The following is a 22,329-nucleotide window of genomic DNA, read 5'->3' on the forward strand; positions in this document are numbered from 1 at the left end:
GATGGTTCTCTGTGTACTCAGGTGACTTATTTACTTTATACGGCCGTGGTCGTGGTGGTGGTAGAGCTCAGTAATAATGGATTAGCCAAAAATGTATTTTTGAAACAAGAAAGGATCATAGCACACACAAATACAAGACACCAAACACATTTTTTTGTCTTGCTTTTCTTCATCTCGGTAAGTTAATTATTCACGAAACTAGAAGCACACTACAATCAATAAAAGGACAGCTAAAATAAGGTGATTGTTTTTAAAAAGAGGCGCATGTGGTCAATTGAAAAGAAAAACAAATTCTAATATGTATAATTATAATCGTTAATCATTGCAGAACGTCTTATGACTCGTTGCTTCTTTCAGTATACCAAACAATTGGGATATTTTGTGTTTGTTTGTTTAAAAAAAGGCACATTTTGTTTCTTCTGTGGTGGTTTTTAAAATCGGATATTATTACACACTCGCTCCGTATAATTATAAGAAAAGCCGTGCGTGATGGAGGCGTGAAGGTGATTGTATATCTTGTTCATTTAGAACCCATCGGGAATTTTTGTTTAAACGAAGAGACAAGGCACAAAAATCGCACCATCGGGGATGGCCATCATTCAATTAGGCCTAGTCGGTTAATGTAACAACGTTTTTCGCCATCAAAGGGCTAAAAAATCTAGCGCGTGAGGATTGGGGGGGGGAATTAAAAACACGTGGCGGGAGCAGAGATATTAATTGGATTGTCCTCGTCAATGAAAGAAGAAGAATAACTTTGCCTTGTTTTTTAGAAAAAAACAATCAAAGAATGCGGAAGCGTGATTAAAAATGGATGGAGGCGTGAATTTTTATAAAATTCCGGGTTGTCGTCGTCCCCACAATCAAACAACAACGTCTAAGACCAGCCGCCAGTCAGTTTGTGGAAGAGCTCCTCATTGAGAGTTTGATTGGCTTCTTTGGAGCGCATCGACAGGAAAATGTAGCCACCGATGAACTCGTGCACCACTTTGCAGTCGGCCGACAAACAGCTGAAGATGACACTCTCCTCCTCAAACTGGACCATCATGTGCTTCACTTCCCAGTTGACGTTCCACGCCTGGCCAAAAAGAAAAATTTTGATTAAAGATTGAACGTAGAAGAGGATAAAAATGGCTCAATATTACCTTCATCGTGTTGTAGCGCCACGTTTTGATGTGATCGCCCGTCGTCAGGTCCATCCTCATCAATCGATTAAAGGCCACGCCCAGCAGCTCTTCCTTACGCTGGCCCATGAATTTCACGACAAAGAGCGAGACGCCGTACTCGGGTAAAGATTGCCACGCTGTTGATGGGTACAAAAGTAGAGTATAAAGGCACTTATTTATAATAATTAACTTATCGGGTATATACCTTTAATGTAATTCAGCTTGGCTTCGGTTAATGACAAATCTTTGACGTTTGTATGCGCTTCCAGGATTCGCGTTGATACCTGCGTTAAACACGTGTTGAGCTGATTAAATAATTTCAACACTAAATGTAAATTTTCAAAAAGGAGGATAAAAGGGGAGGGTCAGGCAAAAAGGCTAATGCAATAATTGAGCATTCCGTGCAACGAATTGATTGTTTTGTGTGTTTGTTCGTGCTGATGGGTGAGGGCGAATCGAGGTTACCGATTTATCAGCCTGCGTTCCAGTGCACCCAGCGCACGACTTTTGTTTTTATTTTGTTTTTATTTTTTAGGAGATTTTTGTGTTTTTTAAAAAAGTAAATAAAATGTTTGTTGTTGTTATGGAAGAAAAAGTCATTTTAAAAAAAATAAAGAAAAAAAAAGAAATAAACTTTAGTATTTTGGCTATATACCTTGTTTTTGAGTTTGCGGATGAAACGAGGAGCGACATAGTCGTCGGGCTGGATGTCGAGTGAAGAAGGATTGATGGCCGGTGCCGGGGCCGGTTTCTGCATGGCCAGAAAAGCCAAAATCGAGCTGACTTCAGCGTCGTACGATGCGTCGGCCATCGTTTTACCTTTAGCCGCTAGACGGCAGGCCGCCATCCATTTGGCGTATTGGGCTTCCTGTTACAACAAAGCAAGAAGAATGTGTGTCCAACAGTTGTGTTTGATCAAATAAGACAAAAGTGAAACTTACGGAATCGCACCGGATCCACATCTCGGACATGCCATCCGGGCCGGGAACTTCCAACCGGATACCAAATTTGTCTTGCGACAGATTGACATCCGGAGTGACTTCGCAACCTCGTAACGGGATCTGATGGGCTGGCCCGGAACCCGACTCTCCTTTATTCTTGAAGGCAAACAATTGTAAATCCTTGCAGACGAACCAATAACGTTTAAAGCCTTTTAAGGTGAAACGTTTCGGCCTTTAAATCAAATTTAAAAAAATAAAATAAAATAAGTATTAAACGAATGTGGGGGAATAAAAAAATCGATTTACTTCATGTAACGAAGAAAATCCGACAATTCCGGTATGGAAGTGATGTCACTAGTGTTGCTGTGAACGTGGGTGCCTTCCAGAGTGTCCTGGAGGTCACTCAGGGCGGCGTCGATATCGTCGTCGCCGTCACGAGTGTCACTCAGCGGCTGAGGCTGGGCACTTTGTAAATTCACTTGGAGCTGAAGGGCTCCAAACATGAGCATCTCCTCTTCAGTGCAATCAATCTCCTCGTTGAGCAACTGCCATTTGGCCTGCTCGTAAATCTGATTGATGCGCACGGCGTCGTACTTTGGATTCAGGTCGTAAAATGAGTAGAATTTGTAGCGCAACAGGAGCGCGCTGTATTCCCGCACGCCTTGCTCCATGATGGACAAGGACGAGTCCAGCCAACTGATGAAAATAATGCGGGAAATAAATCAATATTGTCTGATTTTTTTATAAAAGTGGGTTAGGATAGATAAGAGAAACTCACGCCACATTAAGACGAGCCCGTTCGATCAAGTTTTTGGGTCGAAGAAGCCTGGATCGGGCCTCCTGGCTGGGTGTGGCCGGACTGAGCGCCAGCGACATATCCATATTGGAGAAACTGCTGTTGGCCGTCGTGTTGAGGCTGTTGTTGGCAGTCATGTCAAAGATGGATGGTGTCGCATTGTGGCCGTTGCTGCCCGGAGTCGAATACGGTGAATTCTTTCTCCACGTGCCCGACTGATGGATGAGAAAATAATGATGATTAGTATTATTATTATGAAGACAAAAAACGTGAAAAAATATACATGGCAACAACAACTCACATTAACTGGTGAGCTGATGGGCGTGGGTACGGGAGCCGGGGACCGATTGATGGTCGTGTTGGGCAGGACGGGCGTACATCCGGAGGTGGCCTTAATGTTGTCCAAACTGTTGTTGGAACTGTGAGTCGAATTGCCGTGGTGACCGATGAACGTGTTGGTGTCGGCCGAATTGTTGGCCACCGTCCGCTTCTTGTGCGACGTGTTGGACTCGCGTTCGCGATAATTGTAGCGCAAATCGTCAGACTCGAGCGGCTTGGCGAACGACAGCTCCTCCGGATGCCGGATGCCGAGCTCCTTGCACAGCGTCACGACGGCGTTGAACGTCTTGACGCTGAAATCCACCCGGCAATCCAAGTAGCGCAAATCTGGCAGCTGGACGCGCAGCGTTTTGTGCATGGGAGTGAAATGCAGCAGAGCATCCGCCTGGACGCCATACTGATCCAGCGTCGAACGGGTCCTGGACAGCCAACAGTTCCGAGCTGGCCACCAAAGAGCGTGATCCGACCAATCCGCCGCAATATCTAAAAATACGAAAAGAAGATAAGATGTAACAAAATGTGAATATAAAATAGACTGGTGGGGGGTCATAAATTTTGATTATTCCAAAACATCCATCACTGTGATCACGTGATGTTGGGCGTGAAATTACACACACATTCAGGTGGGTGGTGGTGGTGGTGTATATGGGGCGGAAATGAAATGGGTCATGGTGGCCAAAAAAAGGGCGTCGTCCTGAATAATTTCGTTTCTGAAATCAGAGACGTTTGTGGTTGGGTAAAATCATCCGGATGTTACGCCGAACCGCGATATGTGCACATAACACAAGCTGCTGACGGTGTTTCCAACAAACTAACTTTTTTTCAAAAATAAACATTCAAGTGATCCTTGACGTGATGAGAATACCGATCACCAGACTGTGCATTCCAATCGCCCGCCCTATTTCGCTTATAGCCTTTGCCAACGGCGGAATCAAAGAGAGAGGAGTGCAACCTTTCTAGGACTTGTCGGATTTTATTTGATTTTTTAATATATTTATATTCAGAGGGGTTTTTATTTTATTTTTCAAGAGAGATCCATTGTAAGAGAGAGTGACGCGAGGGGAGGCTATTTTTAAATGCCGCCTTTTTTCTTTCCTGTCTGCGCTAGACTGGGCCGACAGAGGGAGCACTAGTAGCTGCTAGTGGGCGACCAAGAACTCATTTCAGATGTGGACAAGATGGCTCCCCCCATAATGTCTTTTAAATGCAAGCAAACAGACGCCTGGGAAATTGGGGCGTGATGATGTCAGCCTCGCAGTTGAATCCCCAAATATGGGCAAACAAGGACAACAAATAATTGCATACCTAATTCCTCGACGAGACGCAGCATAACACCACCAATGTGCAGGTCACCTTTGACCCGGAGACATCGCTCGACCGACAAGTCAGTCACCAACACCTTCAATTCCCAGCTCCCGTCACCGACCAAATGTCCGTCGGCAATCATCTTGAATTTTTCTTCTCTCTCTCTCTCACAAGGCAGCAGCAGAGCACCTGTAGCTTAGAGCACCAAACAATAATTTCCAAGAGAGAGGCGATGCCCGTCCGTGACCAAACATGGGCAACACAAACGGGGCAACCCACACACACACACAACTCTTTTCTCCTTTCCAACACCAAACACACACACACACACTCAAATAGTTCGATGGCTTTTTCAGACAGAATGAACAGTTCCAAAATTGTTCAATCACTAGTTGACATCTTGACGCAGTCGAGGTGATCACTTATTCAGGGGGCGAATCAACCCTTGTGTGTGAATAGTGTTGGAATATAAACAGATGGCCGTAAGACCAAGTCGACGTTTCATCCAGACTCGGTATGAGAGAGTCGTGTAACTAACGCCTTGGTACCCTAAAATCCCACTTCCAGATCTAAACAATCGATTCAAACTTTTAATCGATCACGAAACGTAAAAAAAAGTGAATCAAAATAATATAATAGTTTGTTGAGAGCTTACATTCATACTTACTGCCTTGAATTCCATTCCATTATAATCTCAATATCGCACTGATGAAAGCAATCTCGATCTCCTGATAAACAAAAATAAAAAACCTTGGACTAGATCGACTAGATTAGGAGATTTTCTAACATTTTCAAGCACCGTCAGATGGCGCTGGAGTTCCTACATTTTAGTTGTAAACAAATCGAATCGACCACGACTTGCTCAACAATCGAGCTCAATCTCTCTCTGCAAGGTACGATAACAATTTTAACTCCCCTTCTACCAAAAGTTTCGTCCATGTGGCGGTCTATTCAAGCAGTTGCTCTGAGATCGGTGGCCGCTAGTTCGGTTCGACGCGTTCACCAGAAATGCACAGTAAACGCACAGGAACTCAAAGGAAGGGCAATCGTCAAAGTTTCTGGAGTGGATGCCGGTCCGTACCTTCAGGGTCTTATGACAAACGATATCAAACACTTGGACGAAGATAACAATCCCAACATGTACTGCATGTTCCTCAACCGGCAGGGAAGAATACTTTACGATGCCATCATCCACTCTTCAAAAGAATCTGGCAGCTACCTGATTGAATGTGATGCAGAGTGCTCGGAATCTCTAGCAAAACACCTCACCATGTTCAGAGTCAGAAGGAAGGTGGTTATCTCTGTAGAGGAAACACTGAAGCCTTGGGTTCTCTTTGATCAGCCCCCCGAAGATCTCAGTAATGAAGTCATTTTAGCCCGAGATCCCAGAGTCAAGGAACTGGGATGGCGAGTGTTGGTTGATTCCAACAAAAGTCTAAGTCACCTAATAAAGAATCTCTGCGTGGACAACACTGATCGATACACTGAACTCAGATATAAACTTGGTGTGGGAGAAGGCTCTCGAGATATGCCACCCGGCACATGTTTCCCACTCGAATGTAATTGCGACTACCTGCACGGCGTCAGCTTCCATAAAGGGTGCTACTTGGGACAGGAACTTACGGCCAGGACTTACCACACGGGTGTAACCAGAAAACGTTTGATGCCGGTTGTCTTCCAACAGCCTTCCGATTCCATCCAGTTAGAATCGACCATTTCTGATGAAAACGGACAACGGGTGGGAAAACTACGAGGATATCTTCACGGATCAGTTTACGGTCTCGGCCTCTTGCGGATACAACAAGCCCTCTCTTCTTCTCAATTGAAAATCGACTCGAATCTAATCGAAACCCACCGACCGGCTTGGTGGCCCATTGAAGCGCCCAAAGATCGCGCCCAACTTGAATCTAGCTCTTAAAATAAAAAGACTACCCCCACAATAGATACATTTTACATGTGTTTGGCATTTCAATTTGTTACAATACAATGTTTTTCTCTGTTCCACTTTTGATTTTTCACTTATCCTTAGATGGACAGGATTGATCCAGTGGTGAAGCAGGAACCGACTGAAGAACTTGGTGAAATCGTGAAACCCAAGGAAGAAAAGAAAGCAGAACAAATCGAAGAAGGTGGTCAATTTCAGTGTGCCTTGTGCGGCTGGTCAGAGCGTTACCACGGTCACGGCACAAGTCTTCCTTTCGCCCGCGGAATAAACTTCAACGAGGACGCATACGTCATGCGAGATCCATTTGTTCCATACGCCCAAAATCTCTATTTCTTCCTTGGAGCTCCCTGCTCAGCATGCCAACGACTAGTTTGCGCCAATTGCAGCCTGTTTTATTCTAAACGATTTTGTGGCGAATGCGCCAACAAAAACGTGCAACATTTTCCCGTCGAGGTGCAGAAAAAGATTCACGAATTGAAAACTAATAAAAGCCAATAATTCGAGAAGAGGAAAAACTTCGTTTTTTATTATTATTCTGATTACTTCTTTTTGTTAACGAAAGCCAATTTGGCGGCAATTATTTTCTTCCGCTGCTCCTCCTTATTTCTTTTTACTATTTTGCCAGTTTTGACGACCTACGAAAGAGGAAAAAAGCATTAAAAGACCAATTGTTACTTGAAAATAAAAGACTTGATTTTAGTTTTACCTTGGCACTGTCGTTACCAGTCGTTTCTCCGGCAAACGAATTGACTTTAGCTGGTTTGTGGTACGATTCTTTATTGCGTTTCTTCATTTTGCTGATCCAGCCGGCGCCTTTCTTTCGTTCTTCTTGCGATTCTTTGTGTTTGATTCGCTTATAAGCACCCGATTCTTTGCCATCTTCTCTTTCTTTGCCAGGTTTCTTTTCTTCAGTTTTGAAGGGTTTGGGGTTCTTCTTGCATCGAGACACTCGAATTGGTCGATCGTTTAACAGCGACTGGTCAAGTTTCAATGCCAATTCCACTGAATCAGTACTCTAAAAAAACAAAACGCCAAAACTTTATTAGTCTGAATGAAAATAAAAATTTTAAAGAATGACTTACTTCAAAATTGACATAACCGAACCCTTTTCCCATTCCGTTGACTCGATCACGGATAATTCGAACGTCACTTATTTTACCGCATTCTCCAAAATGAAGCCAGAGAGCTTCATCTGTAACATCAAAAGTCAAGTTGCCTACGAAGATGCCTAGGCTGAGTTGCTTCTTAATGTTTGAATCTGAAAGGAGACTGACGGCAATGTGATTTTCTTGAAATTCACAACCAGTCATGGCAACTGCAGCTTGAGCAGCTTCGTTGGTTTCGAATCGAACAAAAGCCGAGATGGATTGTCGATTGGGATGAAATTCTTGTTTGATGACAGCCACCTTCTTTGGCATGGCGGGGTCAGCCAATGCAGCACACCTCAGCCAAACAGCATTGATTTTCCCACATTTGGCAAAAAAATGGTGAACAGTTCTCCTCTTGATTTTGATGGGCAGATTTTTCACCAAAACCACCCTGTCCCCGTCTTCCTTCGACTCTCCTTTTTTTTCCAAATTCTTCTTGACGTTCTTGAGCTCATTCTTTTTTAACTTGCGGCTAACCTTGTCAGACTCATCTTCTTCTTCCATCTCCATGTCATCGTCATCTTCGGGTCCAGGATCCAAAATTTTCTCCACTTCATCTTCATCAAGATCTTTGATATTTTTGGTATTTTTTGTGCTTGGGAAATTGGAAATGGCATATTGATCAGCCTGTCTCTTCTTCTTCTTCACCTTTTTTACTTCTTCCTTGGGTATGGGGACGTTTGCTACGACTACATTTGTAACAGCATTTGAACTGGCAAAGAGTTGATCGAGCACTTTTTGATTTTTCTGCAATGATGTCTTCTGAGTAGATTCGTCCAATTTCTGGCTAACAAAATTAGCTACTGAGCCAATTTCGTAATGCGTCATCTTAAAATTGGAACCTGGAAAATCAAATTGTCAAAACCTCACAACACGATGCACACGTGCAAGATGAGTTTCGTCTGCTGCTGCCTCCTCCTTCCTTGACTATATTTTGTCTGCTGTAGCCATGGTAACCTTGGTTGAAAATGGCAACTTCCACAGGGAGTAGTAAAATTTCAAGAATTTACCGGCTTTCAAGAATATTATTAGTTAAACGTGCTATTTTCCCTCTACACCGAGACAATGTATCAATCTATGGCTCAAGGACGAAACCTTTGGAAAATACTGGTTATTTTTCTCGTTATAGCTTTATTAGAACAAATATTTTAGACCCAAACCGCTCCGTGATCCCTGTAAATCATTCTTGTAATTTCAGTACCACTGCAATATGTTTGAAACAGCGAAGAACCAACGATGATAAAGTATTAGCCATTAATTCATTTATCAAGATCATGTATTAAATTTTTTTTTACAGAAAAAAGGGCTTGCACCACAATCACTTAAAACCATCAAAATGCTAAACAAAGCAGAAATGAAGATGATTAAAATCTGGAAGAACATGTCTGTTCTGCAGTTAGCAAGTGCCATGGATAAAGATTTAGGTATTTCTTTCTTTCTTTTATTTTTTTCTCTTTGTTTTTAATTTGAATTTGTCCTCATCACTCGCATTTAGATCACATTTTTGAGGTCATGATTTATGTTGATAATTCTGCTGACTATGATCAACCGTGGAAGTGTATAGACAACATTAAAGTGATCCAGGAAATTGTCAAGAAAAGTGGAATGCGCTGCACGATAACTGCAGAGCCAACCATTGAAACACACAATAAAGAAATCAAGGATGCTGTGAAAAGGTGAAAATGGAATTATTTGGTCTTAAGTTTGCTCTGCTGAATGCAACATCTTATCAGGCCACCAGCTAAAGCAAGTGATTGTGTGCCACGTCATCCCGTTGTAACAATCATGGGCCACGTTGATCACGGAAAGACAACACTTTTGGATTCTTTAAGACATACGCGAGTCGTAGACGGCGAGTTTGGCGGCATCACCCAACATATAGGAGCCTTTGAAGTGTGCCTTGATAATGGTGAAATGATCACTTTTCTTGATACGCCTGGCCACGCAGCTTTTACGGCAATGCGATCTCGGGGTGCCCACGTCACCGATATCGTGGTATTAGTCGTGGCAGCTGATGATGGTGTCATGGAACAAACTAGAGAGTCCATTAGACTGGCAAATGAAGCTAAAGGTAAAAATTGCATAATTTACACTTATCTGGTAGCGATTTCTCATTTGCTCTTTCCATTTGTTAGTTCCAATCATCGTAGCCATCAATAAGGTTGATAAACGTGAAGCGGATATTGTAGGTTTCTTTCTTAATTTCTTATTTTTAATATTATCCGATTTAAAAATATTTTCTTATCTTCACAGGCGAGAACTAAAAATATGCTAATGGCTCAAGGTCTAGTCTTAGAGGAAGCGGGTGGAGATGTACAAACAGTAGCAGTGTCAGCACTTAAAGGTACTGGGCTTCAAGAGTTGATCGAAACTATCAACACGCAAGCAACATTACTCGACCTAAAGGCAGATCCAAAAGGCCTGGTCGAAGCCACAGTAATAGAATCAAGAACGGACCCTTTTCGGGGGTAATATTCATCAGCCCATTTTTTGAAAAAATAAACCCATTTTTCCACTATTTTTTACCCAGGAAGCTCTCGACCGCCATCATTCAAAGAGGGACTCTACGGAAAGGGTCTATCCTCGTAGCCGGTACAGCTTGGGCCAAAGTAAGATCCATGTTTGATGACCAAGGCAAACCCATTCAGCAGGCACCCCCTTCTACGCCAGTCGAAATCGTTGGTTGGAAAGATTTACCAAGTGCGGGTGATGAAATTTTTGAAGTTGAAACAGAAGTAATGTCTTGGAAAATTAATGCATCGATTACTTAAAGTTATAATAATTCTGATTTTTTCAGAGGCGAGCCCACGAAGTTATTGCATTTCGCCAATCGCTGAAATCGAAAGAAAAATTGGATGACGATTTAGTTGTCATTCAACAGAAAGTGGAAGAACATTTAAAAGTATGATTATTAATTTTTATCTAATAAGCTTAACAAATTTAAATTGAAGTGTTTTAATAATTAAAGGATTACAAAGTCAAGCTTGGGGAAAAGCAGCGAATGGGTAGGATGAGATACAAAATTAGAGGGATTCGGCCGCGAGCTACTAAGGAAATATCCGCAGGCCCCAAATTATCGATTATCATCAAAGGTATAAAACTGTTATTTTTATGTAGTTACAAATTACATTTAATGCTTTGGCTTGTATTTCATTAGGTGATGTGGACGGCTCTGTAGAGGCTTTGCTTGATGTCCTTGACTCTTACCAATCGGAAAAGTGTACACTGGATCTCATCCATTACGGTGTCGGACCCATCACCGAGAGTGACATCAAACTAGCTGAGCCTTTCAATGCGATCGTCTACGCCTTTAACACTGGCGTAGCGCAGCCAAATGTGCGGCAACTTGCCAAGTCGCACAAAGTCCAAATCAAAGATTACAATATCATTTATCGATTATTTGATGACCTGCGTAGCGAAATGGAGAAACTCTTGCCACCCACCGAAGCCGAGGAAATTATTGGTGAAGCCAACGTCCTCCAAGAATTCATTGTCACAGAGGGAAGACATAAATTACCTGTGGCGGGATGTAAGTTTCATGATGATTAATTTAGAACTTGTATACTAATTTCAAATGAACATGTCAATCTAGGTCGTTGTGTCAAAGGAATGTTGAAAAAGGCTGCATTCTTCCGTTTGATCCGGGGCGAAGATTCCATCTATGAAGGTCGAGCTGCTTCCATAAAGCATCTCAAAAACGAAGTTGACACCATTAAAAAAGACGTCGAATGTGGAATAAGACTTGACGACGCAAGTCTACAATTTCGTCCTGGTGACAAACTCGTCTGTTATGAAATGAAAGAAGTTCCTCAAACTATCGACTGGGATCCGGGCTTTTGAAACATGAAACCAAACCTGTAGAGACCTAATGCAATACACACTGTACAGTCTTGCAAAAAAAATTTACCGAGTCAGCACCACTCGAGTTTTCATTCTCAATAGCTTCTCTTGGATACTTGAACAATTTGCGTAAACATGAGCTGACAAACGAGTAGGTACGTGACTTGGTCTATACCTTATTCCAGCAGTCAGCTCTTGACCTAGCTATTTATAGATGCATTTGAAAAGCCAATGTACCGTAACGTTTTAGCACTATTACGAATTTTGGTTTTTTGTTGTTAAAATCAAAGAAGCTTAGTAGTTTCCATTTTCTTTTTGCATTCAAGAGATGGGGACGTGAATGACCCTGAACACGACGGAACTTGCCCGAGTAGAGATTCAGGAAGAGTCTAGCTCCAACTTGCTATTGGTTGGCTGTCATTCAACAAAAAGATGTACACACAAAAACAGTCTTTCGAGAAAGCGATCCTAGCGCCGCCCACGGATTAGAAAACCGTGCTGCCTCCCGGAATTGTCTTCCGTCCGAGTCATTGTGCGCAGTGGGTGTTTAAGCGGCGGTGCTATTCCGCATCATTCGAATTCAGTGTACTGAGTGTTGTCTAAAAATCTCCGGTTAATTTATCAAATAATGGGCCAAGACGGTGAGGTATCTAACGATCAAGGGGGTGAAGTCAACCCCGCCGCTGCTGGTGGAGTCACTTTTGTTTCTGTAGAATTCGAAGTCTACGGTCATGTTCAAGGTATTTATTTATACAGCTACAACACACGTAATTTTTTAAAGCTGATCACTCCCAGTGTAAATGGCTCGTACGTAAATATTCAGCACCTGCCACCCCGCCTGCGCTATTCTCGTCCCCCACGTCCACGCCTAAGATGGTGTTGATTGACTATGATCACAAGCCTTCACACCCTGTTTCTTTTATTTCTTACATTGTGTACCAACCGTGACGTCTGTAGGATGCTACTTCACCAAGTTCTGCAAAGATACGGCCGATCAGCTGGGCCTATCCGGATGGGTGAAAAATTCCAAAAAGGGAACCATCGTCGGTAAAGTTCAAGGAGAGAAAATTCGAATTGACGAAATGTAAGTTTTTGATTAACAAATAAGCCGACATTCCGTGTGGCGTATTGTTTTAAATAGCAATTTACAGATTTAGAACGTAGGGTGCAGAAGCAGGAGCAGCTCCGAACGATTTAAACGACGAAATGACGATTGGCATCGAGCCCATTCGAGGTTCTAGATAAGGCACACGAGTCATGGTTTGGGCAGGACACGTCGTTAAATACCTTAACTATGCTGGGCTCGTCCTCTGTAGAGCGAGGAGAAACAAGCTACTTTTAGAATCTTCCTGACCCGTCATGCGCTCGGTGCCAAAGCGGATTCGTCTGTGTGTTTAACGAGTTCTACTACTAGAAATAATTAAAATTGTTGTTCCAAACCTTTTTCCTCCACAGGGCACAATGGCTGACGAGGACAGGTAGCCCCGGATGCAAGATCGACCACACCGAGCTTCGCAATTGGGAATACCTTGCACGGCCCGAGTTCCGCGGATTCAGCATCCGTTTTTGAAGCGAATGAAAATGGTTTTTCTTTGTTTTTTCAATGTCCCGCTAATCATTTAAAACATCCACCAATTCACTTGTCAATGTAGAGGCACATGCCCACACCATATCGGCCAAAGCAGAATCGAATTTCAGAACTTTTAATTAGATGCTGCTTGAGAGGAAAACAGATTCCGGGTGTAAATACGGCGATGGGATTCACTGCTTGGGTGGTTTAACGATCATCAAATTCAAACATGACAATTGTGTATATGAAGCTGTTACAAAACAGAAATACACTGCCCTTGGAATTGTTTGTTTGTTGGTTTTTCTTTCTTCCTGTTTGCAGATCGGTCAAAGACAGTTTCACTTTTAAATGCAGTGTGACATGATTCCAGCCACGTTTTCAAATTCGATCTTCTCAGTGATGTTTTTGGTCTTGACCAAATCTTCTTGCGACGTGATGAACACACGGCCGTTGCCCAGGTCCTTCCAGCTGCACTTCCCGACCCATTGTTTCAAAACTTGATCTGAAAAGAGAGGTTTTTAAAATTAAAATGTCGAAAACCATGTTAAGAGGGAATACATGGATAATATTGCCATTACCGTTGACATTGCCAAGAAGTTCTTTTAATACCGGAACTTCAATAGTTTGATAGGTAATGTTGACAACATGAGCAACAAACTTCCTAATAGCATCTTCAAATCCTTGAACAGTAATAATTAGGTCACCACATTTGGCCAATTCCTCCCAAAACTGCTTGAATTTGCACGTTTCCAGCAAATCAGCTAGGACCATTACTCTGCTCACTTGAGGTTCTTCCAACTGAAAAGTAAAAAAATTAATTCCTATTAAATATATTAGATTAAACAATCATATTACATACCCTATCTTGAGTCAAAAGGCATTTGCACAGCAAGAAGTCTGTGTGAGGTAAATTGGTCATTGCCTTCAGTAGGATCAGATTAACAATGTTACTGCGGTAGAAATTTGGGCCAAATTGGTACAATCGCAACACACTTAGGTTGGCCTCTAGGTCATACATATTTTCTTGTGCTTGCAGTTCAACATAGCGTTCTAGCTTCTGAAGATTGTCGGGATTGTACCTAGAAATAAGAGAACAAACCGCCATTGTTCATTACAGTGTTCCTCAACTATGCAGATGGGGTTAACTTTTTCAGATTATTTTCTCTTACCTTTCAATTCCTTGTAGCATAGAAGCGATTTCTGTTTTCATCTTTTCGGCCATTATAATGAACTGTTATTGAAATTGTTAACAATCAGTAACTAGACTTTGACGGATGACGGAAATGTGGCTTTAGCAGACGCTTTCGGCCTAAGAGGCTCTGTTGCCATTTAAAGCATTATCAGCTAAGTGAAGGAGTGGAAACTTTCCATTTTCACTCTGCGATAAAAGTCGAGAATGAAACAAATAGAACGATTTTTTTTTGAGCTATAATTTAGGGCGAAAACCCTCATAAACCCCTCAGTCGGAAAATAACTCCGCTCCTTGGTAGGTGGAGCGGGTGGAGCTGTGGAGCTTCTTTCAACCAATGAAAGTGATTCGAATTTCCGCCAATTTTAAAAGTTGAAGATGTAGCTGACATTTAAATCTTTGAAAAATCTTTGACAGAAGATATTTTCACGGTACACTTAGCACTTAGCAGATTAGGCGATGGTCAAAATTCAAATGATTAAAAAAGACGACAAAAAATAAAAACTAATAACTGTTACTTGCTGCCATCAGTAACTAATTTTAATAATGGTTGCTCAAACATGCTCTATGAACCCTATTTCCCCGAGGAATTCCGAGCAAACATCAAAATGCCACCTTTATAAGATACCGAGAGAGAACATATGAGATTTCCTCGTGTTGTTACTCAAGAATAATTAAAAAAAAACAGTACCGGTAAATTACCGATATTAGGCTAATTACCGGCGGTAATTGAGTGGTTTTATCATAAAAAATGTATTACATTGTACCTTTTTATTTTTTTAACTAATAATTAGTAAGGGTGACGTATTTCTAATTCAAGTTCCCAATTGTTCTTGGTCAAAGTTTCTTCCCATTCGATGGAATCTTCAAACGTTATCTTATCGCAACGTTCCAAAATCAGTTTCTTTAGAGGGATATTCTGTTGTAAAAAAAGGTTCACACCGTATTTAGTTACTTCGTTACAGTGAGTTAACCACAATCTCTCAAGATGACGAAAGGAATTGACATGCGTTGCTTTTCGTATGATTTTGTCAGTTAGGTTATTCAAAAGTTTTATGGAAATGAATGATAGTAACGGAGAAGACAATAAGATTAACACAATTTCTGCGGGGACAAAGGAATGAAGCGAATCATCAGAACATAACATCAATTCTTCCAGATGTTTTAAGATAGGAATTTCCCTTTTATTTCCCGATTTTTGTTCTTCTTCTTTAGGCCAACGATCAAATTTGCTGCGCATATGAAGGCAAAGGTATTGAAGCTTGTGGCAAAATTGCATTATGGTTAAAATGTCTAAGTCAAGGAAGAAAACGTCAAGTTCTAATTTTGTCAAGGAATTCCCAAATTTTTTGAGAAGGGGAAGAACTCCTCCTTCAAAAGTGATACCTCCAGAATATCTAAAAGTAACTTCATTAAAGTTTAAAGGCTTTCTTTGATCGATTTCAAGGATGTAGAGGCTTTTAAGGGAAAGTAAACTAACGAGATCCGCGTCTTTTACGATTCCATCACACATCAATGTCATGTCCACTTTTGTAATGTAAGGACAGAGGAGCACCGATTTTTCAAGACTACCAGCTTTGTATACTGTATTTTTCAAAATATATAGGGCAAGCAACGCGTATTTAGGAATAGGTAGCCCTTGATCTGCAGCATTTTGAGCTATTTCAGCCAAACCGTCAATGGTTGCCTCATTCCAAAGTATTTTCAAGAAAGGCAGATTATTAAAAGCAGTTTTAATGCCTTGATTGGTTATTGCTTTGCAACCGTAGAAATTAAGTAAGCGAATGGATCTGCAATTTCCAATCACGCACAGTCCTCTAATTCCAGCGTCTGTGATGGGATGGTATCTTGCGCTTAGTATCCTGAATATTATTTAATTTTAGAATAAATCAATTTCATAAATTATCCACGATGCTGTAATAAGTTTTTTTTTTACCTTAATTCTGTACAATGTTGCCCAAGAAGATGCAAAAATGCATCCTGTGCTGAAGGAAACCGAGATAATTTGGACAAGCTGACATCAGTAGATACATCCAAAACTTGTAGTTTTGAAAACTTGCATATCAGATTAATATGAAATGGAAATGCAGAATCATAATTAAACATCAACCGCATCCGCAATATTTTCAGCTGCTATATAAGTCAGAAAAGTAGGTGTCTTTAAGAACAATCTTATTTTTTCGTAAAGAGAACGCATGTTTAAATCTTAATGTAATTTAGATACAAACTCTACTTACTTTGCTTCTTACTGAAGCCAGTCGAAGAATGTAATGTGTATCTTTTTTCCTTTGATCAAGTTTTCCACCAGCCATAAATGGTATTTCTAATTCAGTAAGGTGTGGTGTTATTAAAAGGGGAAGGTATTCAATAGCTCTTGGCCGGTATTGGTCTCCGACGAGAAATACGAAAATACTTTTACAAGTAAAGTTGAGAAAACCGTCCACAACATTTGAAGCTGGTGAAAAAAAAAAGAATAAAGACAAAAATAATAGTATCATGGCCTTTCATGGGTTGGCTTTGAGATTGAGCAGTAAAATGTAAAACCTATAAATATTAGTCCGTCGTTATACTTACGTAACTGATCAAATGGATTATTTGTGTTGTTTTCTAAATCCAGTTCGTTATCCATAAGGGCAACAATATCCGATTCACTTAGAAACAATTTCATATTGTGCAAAATTACATATTCACACAATCTTGATAGCGATTTGACACTTTTCAGTTGCATTTAGCCTGCCGAATAGCTTCTAGTTCCCGCCGTGTCGTTTAGAAGAGTATTCATTTAACCGCATTTAACACTTTGGAAGATTGATCGTATTAACCTTGATGCATGGTTGATAAAAATCCAAGGCTCTGATTGGACCTATCAAAAATAAATATCTGTTCTCGGATTTGTTTTGCCCAAAACAACATCTAGCACATCACATGATAATATGCTGACGTTTTTTATGAAGGAATACAAGGTCAGTTAAATAGAAAGAGTAAATCGATTACGCTGACGATATGTACGCCTGAGTATGCCACCATAGCCTTGAAGAAAAAGTAGAACCAAGGTCCTAATAAGCCTTATATCTTAGAACTATACGGTATATTTGATCATGTTTACTGTCCTTTAAAAAGTACTAGGAAAGCAAATATCGTTGAGGTTGGGCAATATCGATCCATTTTCAACCTATATAATCGGCATTCGAGCAAAAAAGTTTCACTTCTATAAGGACCCACTGCATTTGTTGGGCTCTTGAACAAAGGATTTGCCGTTATATTTTGCCGATATTTTGCAAAAAGTAACGGTTTAAAAACGTGTATTTGCAAACTTCCGGTAATGTTGATGATTTTCGTTCACTTTTTTCTTACAATGAAGCACTGATTATTATAAAGTCTAAGTTAACATATTAAAAAAATATGATGAACCATTGGGCGATTATAAATAGCAAGGAACGGGCGAAACACACGAGCGACTAGATTACTAAACGCTAGAAATGTATATATTTGTTTACGATTATTTTCCCACACCAAATTTGTTTCCTTCACTAGCATGTGCATCAATCCGAATCCGATGCGATTGCGTCAAAGTAATCGTTCAACTTCCGTGGAATCGGTTTGTTGGGTGTGACATTGGACATATTATTAGAAGGCGGATCATTTTTTCAGAACACTGTCATTGGGAACCACCTCTCCATACCCCTGAATATACTCCCTGTTTTCATGCGCTCTTTTCCCCACCAAATGAAAATGATGTAAGAATGACTGACTTCACATCTGCTAAATAGCTTTATAGATTATAGATGAACGCGATGAACCACCTTATTTTAGATTTGTAATTTCGTTTGGGCGAATCAATTTGAGTGATAAAATTATCAAATTTTTGAGATCATTATGTTCACAGTTTTATTAGAATTTAGAATAAAATAAACAAAAAATTAAACCTACTTCGTATTCGAAATATAAGCTAATATAAGATGATATCAGATATTTTCTCAATTATTCAATTTAAACTTTGTTATACTATCGGTGGCTATATTACCAAATATACGGGAGAGAAAAATATGCAGCATTTCTTGTCTGCTGCATAATAATGGCAACTCGATTATCTTTTATACACAGTCCACAGAAACATTTGTCATTTAAGCATAATAAAGTTGGCACACTAATTCAGAAAACACACACGTATATCGTTTAAGAAGTAAAAGCGGTTAACCCTTTTGAAGACTATCAGTATGTACAATTAATGTCAATGTTAAATGTTAATCCTAACCACATTTTCTATTTATGGAATAACATGTTTTGTATAGTATCACCGACTATGAAGTCAGTACGAAGTCTAGGATAATATATCGGTTGAGTATAATCGGAATTCATACATTATTTCTGAAAGAGATCTAAAACTCGGTCACATCTTTCAGTCAGTAGATCTGTGCGATTTCTTTATTTGCATAAAATCTAAAGTCACCATGGATCAAGAATCAATCCTCCATAATAGGCGGTAATAGTTTTGACTTTATTGTTCAAGATGTTTTGTTCGATTTCAGCTTCACCATCAGTGGCGATTCCAATCAACTGTAATAATATTGCAAGATATTCAAACATGAAATGAGATTATTACATTTTAATTGAAATTTTTTTCTTACTAACTTGATCTACATTAGTGTTCCTTGGAAGAAAGTAAGCCAGGTTTGACGTAATCTTTTGTGCTGCTTCAAATATGTCGATTCCGTTAGGTTGCATATCTTCCAGACAAAATTGGGGCGCTGAGAGATATTTTGGTCCACCCCACTAAATATTAAAGATATAAAAACTATGTAAGCAAATCTGAAGTTTATTAATAATACAGTCATTAATTGTCAACGGTATAATAGAAATATAGAAAAATAAAATGACACGTTGATTGATTACCGGAGGCGAAAGAAAGACTACATCTGCCTTCAGACTAGGAGCCAATTGAAAAAAATCTCCGACGATGAATTCAATTCGATCGGCTACACCGTATACCGATGCATTATGCCTAGCTAGCTCTATTTTTGAAGGATCGATATCTATCGCAATAACTAACTCAAAAAAACGAAAACAAAATATGAATAAAAAGAATAAGTATCAGATCTCACTAACTATCAAATTGAAATAAAAATACCTCTTTCACACTTGAATGCAAACTGGATGGAATTTCCTCCGGCTCCACAAAACGCATCAACTATCAAATCGCAGCGGCATCTTTCTGCAATGTGTCGAGCAATGCGTTCTGGCGTTACCGAAAACCACGAATCTAGAGAGGGGAGAAAGGGTTTTGGATATCGGCGAGAAATTCTTTCCAACAAAAGCTCTAAGAAGTACCGTAATCCAATCGAATGCCTTTGTCAAATTTTGAAAACAGTTTATAGCGTTGAGCCCAGTACTTTTTCAACTCCTTGTTTTCAGGTATTTCAGGCAGCTGCAGGACCTTCTGGGTTTCATCATCTTGTTGCTTTTTAAGACCAGACTTTAAGTACTTTGCAATTTGTTTACCCGCAACAGCGTTGTAGGGTTCAAGAATCAATTCTCCATAATAGGCGGTAATAGTTTTGACTTTATTATTCAAGATGTTTGGTTCGATTTCAGCTACACCATCAGTGGCGAGTCCAACCAGCTGTAATAAATATTGCAAGATATTAAATTGTGAAATGAGATTTATTACATTTTAATTGAACTTTTGTTCTTACTTGATCTACATTAGTGTTCCTTGGAAGAAAGTAAGCCAGGTTTGACGTAATCTTTTGTGCTGCTTCAAATATGTCGATTCCATTAGGTTGCATATCTTCCAAACACAATTGGGGGGTTGAGAGGTATTTTGGTCCATCCCACTAATATTAAATAAATAAAAAATATGTAAGCAAATGTAAAGTTCATTAACAATATAGTCATACATACATCGTCATACATTTTCAATGGTATAATATAAATATAGAAAAAAAATACCACGTTAATTTATTACCGGAGGCGAGAGAAAGACTACATCTGCCTTCAGACTAGGAGCCAATTGAATAAAATCTCCGACGATGAATTCAATTCGATCGGCTACACCGTATACCGATGCATTATGCCTAGCTAGCTCTATTTTTGAAGGATCGATATCGATCGCAATGACTAACTCAAAAAACAATTTAAAAAAACAAAACAAACAGACAATAAAAAACAAATAATGAATAAGTATTCAGATCTTGCTTACAGTCAAATTGTAATAAAAATACCTCTTTCACACTTGAATGCAAACTGGATGGAATTTCCTCCGGCTCCACAAAACGCATCAACTATCAAGTCGCAGCGGCATCTTTCTGCGATGTGTCGAGCAGTTCGTTCTGGCGTTACCGAAAACCACGAATCTAGAGGGAGGAAAAAGGTTTTAAATAGATATAAGCGAGAAACTCTTTCCAGCCATTAAGCTCTATAGCAATTACCGTAATCCAATTGAATGCCCTTGTCAAACTTTGAAAACAATTTATAGCATTGAGCCCAGTACTTTTTCATCTCCTTTTTTTCAAGTATTTGAGGCAGCTGCTGGACATTCTGGGTGTCTTCATCGTCGAGTTTATTAAGGCCAGACTTCACATACTGTGCAATTTGTTCATCCACAACAGCATTGTAACCTACCTTAATTTTAATAAATAATTTACTGCAAATTACTTCACTATTTCAAATAATTGGAGAAATTCATAATGATTTTACCATGCTTCTGTGTCCGAACATTTTTTTTTGTAAAATTCAAGCTCTTGCCTTGTGAATTACAACATACATTATAAAAATTAGCTATATCAACTTCAATTACATATTATACAATATTAATTATACTAAAATACTACCTATGCAGGAAAGTCCGATTGGAAAGTGGGGTCTTAGTGGGGACACGGTGGTGAGAAACTAAGCCAAGTACACGTAAATACGTATAGTTAATTAAAATAAATCCAATGAACACAATCAGTACCCTACTCAAAACAGTTACCGATGGTACTAGTAATGTAAATAAGAAGTGAAAACAGTACTAATAAAAATAGAAGAAGTTTCGACAGACACCGTTTGTAGCCGTGCATTCACTCATTCAGTCACTGTTTGTTTTTGTATCTAGGTTCTAGCCTTCTAGGATACGCCATGACGTTGCCAGCTAACTTAATCTAAGCCATGGAGGAGTACTGCAGAGCCTCTTGTGGGTGTGTGGTGAACTACATAGGGAAACTCAGTCTTTCTAGTCTAAGTCTAAGTCTCTGCTTGTAGATTATGGCACTAGTGTTTTGCAGGTTACTGCAGATACGTAAAAGAAGCGTAAATCACAGTAATTAAGTCCTTCGAGCTCGCAATTAGATCGTTTTTTTTTAATTTTTAAAATCGAAGTCTACCTATAAAGGAAGTCAAACTAAATTAAAAGCAGTGTGTTTGTATATGTACGATGTTCATTAGTACTATCAAAATTCGTATATTATAGAACGCCTATGGTGTGTTGGATAAGGCGTTTGGATTTATTCACCGCCAAGCTCTAAACTGTAGAACAGAATACAAATTATCGAATAATTGAGTCACTCTCTCGTTAGCGGTGACATCAAGTAAACGTTGTTTCACGACGGTAACAAGCCTGACTAATCAATTATGTAATTTTATTTTGCTGATTGATTAACTAGGATTTATTCCGTAATCTAATTAACTTCAAGCGTAATCCATCAGACATTCGAATCCCAAGAGACGCAAATTTTTTTTTAATCCACATTTTATTTTTATTTATTGATTTGTATTATAAGGATTTTTGTCAGTATGAAATTTTTAATTGTAAGTATATTTCAACAAGTTAAATAATTCCTGGATCAAAATGATGCAGTAGAAGAAAATTCTCATACTCCAGCGGTGTTATTTTAAAGTAAACTTTGCCATATCGACTTTGCTTAAAATACCTTCCTTGCATAATCTGAAATGTAAAATTTGTTATGAACTCACACACTCATTGTGTTTGACACTGTTTGGCTGTTAGCCTGTTGAGTGTTGACTGACAGACTGAATACATCAAAACGTTTAAGGAGAACTAATTAAGTAAATGAAATTATTTTTGTTCTGGTCGCACCGCATATTTTTTGTGTAAT

At 39.6% G+C, this 22,329-nt stretch overlaps 9 protein-coding genes across 13 annotated transcripts; 4 read left to right on the plus strand and 5 right to left on the minus strand.

The window, feature by feature from the left end:
- Positions 1-74: 74 nt before the first annotated feature.
- LOC124209407 (unc-112-related protein-like) lies at positions 75-5,298 on the minus strand. 4 transcript variants are annotated; one of them, XM_046607378.1, is made up of 10 exons: positions 5,212-5,298; positions 4,545-5,113; positions 3,202-3,722; positions 2,883-3,115; positions 2,411-2,800; positions 2,105-2,336; positions 1,819-2,031; positions 1,369-1,447; positions 1,143-1,300; positions 75-1,075 (listed from the first exon to the last, which is right to left on the minus strand). In XM_046607378.1, the coding sequence occupies exons 2-10, from the start codon at positions 4,684-4,686 to the stop codon at positions 875-877; spliced, it is 2,169 nt and encodes a 722-aa protein (XP_046463334.1). In that variant the 5' UTR covers positions 4,687-5,113; positions 5,212-5,298; the 3' UTR covers positions 75-874. The 4 variants fall into 4 exon arrangements, with proteins under 4 accessions (XP_046463334.1, XP_046463332.1, XP_046463333.1 ...); XM_046607376.1 differs by having other exon boundaries at positions 4,545-5,131; positions 5,212-5,293; XM_046607377.1 differs by having other exon boundaries at positions 5,200-5,270.
- A 51-nt stretch (positions 5,299-5,349) lies between these two features.
- Positions 5,350-6,545, plus strand: LOC124209409 (putative transferase CAF17 homolog, mitochondrial). The gene has a single exon (XM_046607381.1). The coding sequence runs from the start codon at positions 5,350-5,352 to the stop codon at positions 6,460-6,462; it is 1,113 nt and encodes a 370-aa protein (XP_046463337.1). The 3' UTR covers positions 6,463-6,545.
- A 28-nt stretch (positions 6,546-6,573) lies between these two features.
- LOC124209026 (cysteine-rich DPF motif domain-containing protein 1-like) lies at positions 6,574-6,987 on the plus strand. The gene has a single exon (XM_046606896.1). The coding sequence runs from the start codon at positions 6,574-6,576 to the stop codon at positions 6,985-6,987; it is 414 nt and encodes a 137-aa protein (XP_046462852.1).
- LOC124209408 (RNA-binding protein 34-like) lies at positions 6,988-8,577 on the minus strand. Its single transcript, XM_046607379.1, has 3 exons — positions 7,572-8,577; positions 7,196-7,504; positions 6,988-7,124 (listed from the first exon to the last, which is right to left on the minus strand). The coding sequence occupies exons 1-3, from the start codon at positions 8,463-8,465 to the stop codon at positions 7,029-7,031; spliced, it is 1,299 nt and encodes a 432-aa protein (XP_046463335.1). The 5' UTR covers positions 8,466-8,577; the 3' UTR covers positions 6,988-7,028.
- LOC124209406 (translation initiation factor IF-2, mitochondrial-like) lies at positions 8,574-11,766 on the plus strand. The gene is made up of 11 exons (XM_046607374.1): positions 8,574-8,881; positions 8,935-9,061; positions 9,133-9,313; positions 9,371-9,708; positions 9,773-9,822; positions 9,891-10,105; positions 10,168-10,372; positions 10,435-10,539; positions 10,606-10,729; positions 10,795-11,166; positions 11,230-11,766. Exons 1-11 carry the CDS (start codon positions 8,606-8,608, stop codon positions 11,475-11,477), a joined length of 2,241 nt encoding a protein of 746 aa, XP_046463330.1. The 5' UTR covers positions 8,574-8,605; the 3' UTR covers positions 11,478-11,766.
- A 212-nt stretch (positions 11,767-11,978) lies between these two features.
- On the plus strand, positions 11,979-13,335 carry LOC124209412 (acylphosphatase-2-like). 2 transcript variants are annotated; one of them, XM_046607385.1, is made up of 4 exons: positions 11,979-12,217; positions 12,435-12,561; positions 12,933-13,061; positions 13,130-13,335. In XM_046607385.1, exons 1-3 carry the CDS (start codon positions 12,106-12,108, stop codon positions 13,045-13,047), a joined length of 354 nt encoding a protein of 117 aa, XP_046463341.1. In that variant the 5' UTR covers positions 11,979-12,105; the 3' UTR covers positions 13,048-13,061; positions 13,130-13,335. The 2 variants fall into 2 exon arrangements, with proteins under 2 accessions (XP_046463341.1, XP_046463340.1); XM_046607384.1 differs by having other exon boundaries at positions 11,981-12,217; positions 12,933-13,335.
- LOC124209411 (eukaryotic translation initiation factor 3 subunit K-like) lies at positions 13,270-14,378 on the minus strand. Its single transcript, XM_046607383.1, has 4 exons — positions 14,217-14,378; positions 13,907-14,126; positions 13,626-13,845; positions 13,270-13,549 (listed from the first exon to the last, which is right to left on the minus strand). Exons 1-4 carry the CDS (start codon positions 14,267-14,269, stop codon positions 13,392-13,394), a joined length of 651 nt encoding a protein of 216 aa, XP_046463339.1. The 5' UTR covers positions 14,270-14,378; the 3' UTR covers positions 13,270-13,391.
- Positions 14,379-14,997: 619 nt separating this feature from the next.
- Positions 14,998-16,989, minus strand: LOC124209413. The gene is made up of 4 exons (XM_046607386.1): positions 16,811-16,989; positions 16,474-16,691; positions 16,173-16,369; positions 14,998-16,098 (listed from the first exon to the last, which is right to left on the minus strand). Exons 1-4 carry the CDS (start codon positions 16,962-16,964, stop codon positions 15,027-15,029), a joined length of 1,641 nt encoding a protein of 546 aa, XP_046463342.1. The 5' UTR covers positions 16,965-16,989; the 3' UTR covers positions 14,998-15,026.
- Positions 16,990-18,285: 1,296 nt separating this feature from the next.
- Positions 18,286-21,655, minus strand: LOC124209027. The gene is made up of 13 exons (XM_046606897.1): positions 21,647-21,655; positions 21,207-21,245; positions 21,067-21,124; positions 20,933-20,980; positions 20,665-20,853; positions 20,458-20,589; positions 20,202-20,353; positions 19,930-20,070; positions 19,565-19,856; positions 19,365-19,496; positions 19,130-19,281; positions 18,869-19,009; positions 18,286-18,793 (listed from the first exon to the last, which is right to left on the minus strand). Exons 1-13 carry the CDS (start codon positions 21,653-21,655, stop codon positions 18,683-18,685), a joined length of 1,596 nt encoding a protein of 531 aa, XP_046462853.1. The 3' UTR covers positions 18,286-18,682.
- Between the last annotated feature and the right edge of the window lie 674 nt (positions 21,656-22,329).

This window comes from Daphnia pulex, chromosome 12, assembly GCF_021134715.1.
Source record: "Daphnia pulex isolate KAP4 chromosome 12, ASM2113471v1".
NCBI classification, from domain to species: Eukaryota; Metazoa; Arthropoda; class Branchiopoda; order Diplostraca; family Daphniidae; genus Daphnia; species Daphnia pulex.

Coding starts and splice junctions, on each gene's coding strand:
- LOC124209406 (XM_046607374.1), top strand. CDS start 8,606: ATGGCAACTTCCACAGGGAGTAGTAAAATTTCAAGAATTTACCGGCTT. Junction 10,106..10,167: donor AGAACGGACCCTTTTCGGGG/GTAATATTCATC, acceptor TTTTTTACCCAG/GAAGCTCTCGACCGCCATCA. Junction 11,167..11,229: donor TAAATTACCTGTGGCGGGAT/GTAAGTTTCATG, acceptor ATGTCAATCTAG/GTCGTTGTGTCAAAGGAATG.
- LOC124209413 (XM_046607386.1), bottom strand. CDS start 16,964: ATGCAACTGAAAAGTGTCAAATCGCTATCAAGATTGTGTGAATATGTA. Junction 16,692..16,810: donor TAATCCATTTGATCAGTTAC/GTAAGTATAACG, acceptor TTTTTTCACCAG/CTTCAAATGTTGTGGACGGT. Junction 16,370..16,473: donor TGGCTTCAGTAAGAAGCAAA/GTAAGTAGAGTT, acceptor TGACTTATATAG/CAGCTGAAAATATTGCGGAT.
- LOC124209407 (XM_046607375.1), bottom strand. CDS start 4,686: ATGATTGCCGACGGACATTTGGTCGGTGACGGGAGCTGGGAATTGAAG. Junction 3,116..3,201: donor CCATCAGCTCACCAGTTAAT/GTGAGTTGTTGT, acceptor CTCATCCATCAG/TCGGGCACGTGGAGAAAGAA. Junction 2,801..2,882: donor CGGGCTCGTCTTAATGTGGC/GTGAGTTTCTCT, acceptor TATTTTCATCAG/TTGGCTGGACTCGTCCTTGT.
- LOC124209408 (XM_046607379.1), bottom strand. CDS start 8,465: ATGACGCATTACGAAATTGGCTCAGTAGCTAATTTTGTTAGCCAGAAA. Junction 7,505..7,571: donor TCGGTTATGTCAATTTTGAA/GTAAGTCATTCT, acceptor TTGTTTTTTTAG/AGTACTGATTCAGTGGAATT. Junction 7,125..7,195: donor CTGGTAACGACAGTGCCAAG/GTAAAACTAAAA, acceptor CCTCTTTCGTAG/GTCGTCAAAACTGGCAAAAT.
- LOC124209409 (XM_046607381.1), top strand. CDS start 5,350: ATGGCGCTGGAGTTCCTACATTTTAGTTGTAAACAAATCGAATCGACC.
- LOC124209412 (XM_046607385.1), top strand. CDS start 12,106: ATGGGCCAAGACGGTGAGGTATCTAACGATCAAGGGGGTGAAGTCAAC. Junction 12,218..12,434: donor AGTCTACGGTCATGTTCAAG/GTATTTATTTAT, acceptor TGACGTCTGTAG/GATGCTACTTCACCAAGTTC. Junction 12,562..12,932: donor AAAATTCGAATTGACGAAAT/GTAAGTTTTTGA, acceptor TTTCCTCCACAG/GGCACAATGGCTGACGAGGA.
- LOC124209411 (XM_046607383.1), bottom strand. CDS start 14,269: ATGGCCGAAAAGATGAAAACAGAAATCGCTTCTATGCTACAAGGAATT. Junction 13,846..13,906: donor GCCTTTTGACTCAAGATAGG/GTATGTAATATG, acceptor TTTACTTTTCAG/TTGGAAGAACCTCAAGTGAG. Junction 13,550..13,625: donor ACTTCTTGGCAATGTCAACG/GTAATGGCAATA, acceptor CTCTCTTTTCAG/ATCAAGTTTTGAAACAATGG.
- LOC124209026 (XM_046606896.1), top strand. CDS start 6,574: ATGGACAGGATTGATCCAGTGGTGAAGCAGGAACCGACTGAAGAACTT.
- LOC124209027 (XM_046606897.1), bottom strand. Junction 19,497..19,564: donor AGGCATTCGATTGGATTACG/GTACTTCTTAGA, acceptor TCCCCTCTCTAG/ATTCGTGGTTTTCGGTAACG. Junction 18,794..18,868: donor GGAACACTAATGTAGATCAA/GTTAGTAAGAAA, acceptor ATATTATTACAG/TTGATTGGAATCGCCACTGA.